General features: G+C 28.8%; 1 protein-coding gene across 1 annotated transcript; it reads left to right on the top strand.

The window, feature by feature from the left end:
• LOC111397459 lies at window positions 1-1,637 on the top strand. Its single transcript, XM_023024402.1, has 2 exons — window positions 1-311; window positions 1,206-1,637. The coding sequence occupies exons 1-2, from the start codon at window positions 86-88 to the stop codon at window positions 1,457-1,459; spliced, it is 480 nt and encodes a 159-aa protein (XP_022880170.1). The 5' UTR covers window positions 1-85; the 3' UTR covers window positions 1,460-1,637.
• The last annotated feature ends 3,039 nt before the right edge of the window (window positions 1,638-4,676 follow it).

Genomic DNA, 4,676 nt, shown 5'->3' with positions numbered 1-4,676 from the left:
TTTCTCTTCTCATTCGTCTTTAATTTTCATTATTGAATTAGTTCCCACCCCACCTGCACCCTGCTATATATCTCCCCAGTGTAAAATGAATGAGTGCTATTTCCATCCTGAAGAGTTGGTTGTGGGGGTTTGTGCATTGTGCTTGAATCAAAGACTTTTAGTTTTAGCTTCAAAGCAAGACCAAACAACTCATACAAAGAAACCTTCCATATCCCTGCCAAAGATTTTTACAATCAGTGGTGTACTAAATGGCCAAGAAATCAGACACCTCAAATCCCAGGATTGTATCAGTTCCTCCAGCAGTCAAGAAGGTAAGAAAAGTGTTTTCGATTTGTGTTTCGTCTAATTAATGTTCTCGATGATACAACATTTGGCGGTTAATTCCTAGAAATTCTTGGGTTTATGTTTATGTTTATGTTCTTGATCAGTACCATTAAAAAAAAAAAAAATACCTAGATGAAGAAACAATAAAGAGAAAGAGAAGTTTAGAGTCTTGCATACCGTTGATTTGCATCCGCATATTAACAATAGTTGGGTGAATTTTAGTGGAAGTATTGAATGGAAAGATTCCTGTAATAAGATTTAACAAGTTTTACGCTAACAGACTCAACTTTCATCTTCTCTACCGAGCTTGGGACAGGATATTGTTGATAGCATATATATCACGATAAATTTATCATTCAGCAATGTGATTTTTAAGTACAAATGAAGTACTTAAAATGTAAATATAAATCTATTAAAAAAAAGGGCAATTAACTTCCCTAAAATTATGCAAATAGTACAAACTAGAAAACTTTGAGGGACCCGATAGTTTCTTGTTTCACACTGCCTAGTCAATTTTATTCTTAGCAATAGATTGGGAATCAAATGTCATAATGCATTAAGATCAGCCTTTTGCAGAATAATTTTATTTATTTTTATATGGGACCAAGAATTCAATTCTATATGTTTGAAATGTTGTCAAATCACTATTGAAAAATGTATTTTGATGGAAAAATGGGGCTCAAAGAAGTGCTATATAATAGTCAAGTTGTATTCCTTTTTCTTTCCTTTGATCTGAGTATATGCTAAAGTAAATATACGACCTGCTATTTTGACAGTAATGATTAAATCATACTGGATAATATTAAACAATATATATTTGTTCATTATGAGTCTTATCTAGTATTTTGCATATCAATACTTCAAATTTTCTCCCATTGCAGACTCCTTTATATCAATCAAATTTGAAGACAATGGTGTTGCCTCTTGGGACGAGAGCACAACCAAGAAAACAAAGTGTGTAGTAGAGCAAGCGAAACCACGTAGCACGCTAATGTGGCGGAAGCGGATTGGGCACCTCTTCCAGCTCAGCAGATGGAGGAGGTCTAGTAAACACAGTGTGGGCACAAAGTTAGAAGGGGCAAAGGTTAGATATGGATGGATAAGGGCCCTTGCAAAGAGGAGGACCAAAGAATAAAAGGTTTGGACAGAAAGAGACAAGCTTGTCCACCACTACTTCCAGATTTGTGTGTAGGATTTGAAGGCCTAGTGTGAATGGAAAGTGATCATACAATATATGAATGAGATGGTACAGCCAAATTTTCTACCTTATCATCAATTCCCCTGCCAAATGTATAAAATGATTTTAGTGTTGAATCATAATAGAAAAAATTATTGAACAATTAGAAAAAGTTTATGGAAAAAATCCATTATTATTTTGGAAACCACATCACCCTAAAGTCATGATAGAATTAAAAAAATGTTATAATAAGAATCAAACCAAGAATGTAGACTATAGAAGATATACAAGAATTCAAAAATCAAATAAAAAAATTATTAGAACAAAAACTTATTAGACCTAGTAATGGATCTCATAGTAGTCCAACTTTTATAATTATGAAACATTCTGAACATGTTAGAGGAAAAGCTAGAATGGTTATAAATTATAAAGAATTAAATAAATATATTAAATTTGATGGATATTTTTTACCAAATAAAGAAGTTTTAATAAATCTTGTAAAAGGAAAATAATATTATTCTAAATTCGACTGTAAATTAGGATTTTGGCAAATAAAAATGGAAGAAGATAATATACAATATACTTCATTTAGTATACATCAAGAAAAATATGAATGGTTAATAATACCATTTGGATTAAAAAATGCACCACAAATATATCAAAGAAAAATGGATAATATGTTTAAAAAGTTTAATGAATTTCTAATTGTTTATATAGATGACATACTGATATGTTCTAATAGTAAAGAAGAACATAAGAATCATTTAATCAAATTCATAAATGATTGTAAAAAAGAAGGAATTATACTTTCTAAAAAGAAATCTATAATAAAAAAACAAGAGATATATTTTCTTGGATTATTAATAGACAAAAGAGAAATAAAATTGTAGACTCATATATCTAAAAAGATAGAAAGTTTTCAAGATAAATTAGAATTCAAATAACAAATTCAAAATTTTTTAGGATATTTAAATTATTCAGAAGGTTTTATTGAAAATATTTCTAAGAAAAGACATAAAATACAAATTTTACTTAAAAAGACAAATATTAAAGGAAGGAATGAAGAACACACAAAAATAGTTAAATCATTAAAAGAAGAATGTAAAAATTTACCAAAATTAAGATTACCAGATAAAAAGATAATTTGATTATTTGGCATCAATATTAAAAATAGATTTAAATGAAATTTGTAGATATTCAAGTGAAATTTTTAATCAAGCAGAAATAAATTATACCACTCATGAGAAAAAATTATTAACAATTATTAGATGAATAAAAAAATTCTCATTATTTCTGTTATCCAAGAAATTTATTGTTGAAACTGATAATTCTCAAGTTGCAAGATTAGTCGGGAATAAATTACTATCAAAACCTCAATACAGAAGACTCCATAGATGGCAAGCTTATTTAACATTTTATAATTTTGATATAGTTCATATTAAAGGAATTAATAATTTTCTTACAAATTTTCTCAGTAGAAACATAGATTTTGTTGATAGATAAAACTAAGGTCATGAAATTATACCAATCTAGCCAACATATACAAAAACGACAGATTTTCTTAAAAAAGAATATGAAGACATAAATACTGGAGCAACACAGATCTCAGATATGTTCAACTCAAATATAAAAATATTGTTGAATATTACTACTGAGCATCATAAAGAGACCATAGAACTCAAAAATCAAGTTGATACTATTGCAGCACAACTAAAAGATATACTGTCTGAGATAGATATATCCAAGAGCTCAGAAATTAGTTTTCCAAATCAATACCAAACAGGGGCAAATGGAAGCAGCAGTGGACCCAGACGTGACAATATACCAACTGATAAAAAAAGATATTCCATTTCAGTATCATCAACCAAAAAAGTGATGATACATGGAGATAAAAGAGATTCTAAAACAATCAGTATCATAGACCAAGAAGATAAAATTTCTTTAGATCCAAAAAAAGAAAAATATGCTGAAATGGTCAGAATTGCTTATGAAATAAAAATGAGTGATTCATAATTCATTTATTCGGGAAATAATGTTTATCCCAGAATAACAGTTACGAATGGAGGAGATCATTCATTTATAAAAATTATGGCAGCCTATAGATTTATGGATTTGATATATCCAAGAAAAGACTTGATTGAAATTTCAAAATTTGATGACATATTCATAAAAGAAGTATCAAGATTTGCCAAAGGACGAATAATATATTTGAAATTTTTCAATAAGTCTTGAATATGATGGAGTTGTTTACTATCCAGTAGAACACATAATCTCGATTGAATATGTTGCAGCCAATTTTCAAATAGATGTAGTGGAAAATGATAGAAAAATTTCAAAAGTATTACAGAAAATAATAGAAAAGTTTCAACAGTAACAAAATCATGGATCAGACATAGAAGAGCACTTGAAATTAAAGTCATTTACAACATTGCCAAAAATTTGTTTGATAAAAAATTCTCATACTTGTGCCAATATGAAAATTGGATGTTGGTATCCAATGGAGGGTATGGAAAATCAAAAATTTTAAAACTATATTATAAGATTTGATATACATCAATTTTCAGGATGTCTTACCACTATAAAAGAATCCTGCCAGCTAAGGGAGTGCCCCAACTGCATGTGAAGAAATGAAGGAAGAGGACAATAATAGAGCACCTTTGACAAAGATATATGAAGGACAATAATACAGCTCCATGCGAGGACATTGAAGATAAAGAGCAATAATAGAAAAAAATGCTCTTTGGATAAAAAGTTGAAGTAACATGTAAAGATGTAGGCCTAAGGAGGAAAATAATAGAAAGACAAGTGTACCTTGCTGATATACTCAATGATGTAATAGAGTCTCATAAATTTGTATAAATAGAGACATTGTCATAGAAATAGATAATATCATCTTATCTAGAAATCTCGAATTGTAAGCAATAGCTACTCAAAAATCATTCTCAGTTTGAAAAATCAGTTTTTCTGGAAATCTCTTTGTATCAAATAGAAGTTTTGTATAAATTCTAATAGAGATAAAACTCCAATATTTTGATATGAATATGAGTTTCTAAATCTTTTTCCCATAGATTCTTGAAAAATCTGATAAAAAGTTTCCTTCCTATTTTAACAAAAAGAAAGTTTTTCTTTAACAGAAATCTATGATTTTATTCTTTAGAAGTTGATACAGTGAGAG

The sequence above is a fragment of the Olea europaea genome, chromosome 7, assembly GCF_002742605.1.
Source record: "Olea europaea var. sylvestris chromosome 7, O_europaea_v1, whole genome shotgun sequence".
In the NCBI taxonomy this organism is placed as follows: Eukaryota; Viridiplantae; Streptophyta; class Magnoliopsida; order Lamiales; family Oleaceae; genus Olea; species Olea europaea.
The sequence above is the reverse complement of the archived record's forward strand: the minus strand, read 5'-3'. Positions and strand labels throughout refer to the sequence as shown.

Coding starts and splice junctions, on each gene's coding strand:
- LOC111397459 (XM_023024402.1), top strand. CDS start 86: ATGAATGAGTGCTATTTCCATCCTGAAGAGTTGGTTGTGGGGGTTTGT. Junction 312..1,205: donor TTCCTCCAGCAGTCAAGAAG/GTAAGAAAAGTG, acceptor CTCCCATTGCAG/ACTCCTTTATATCAATCAAA.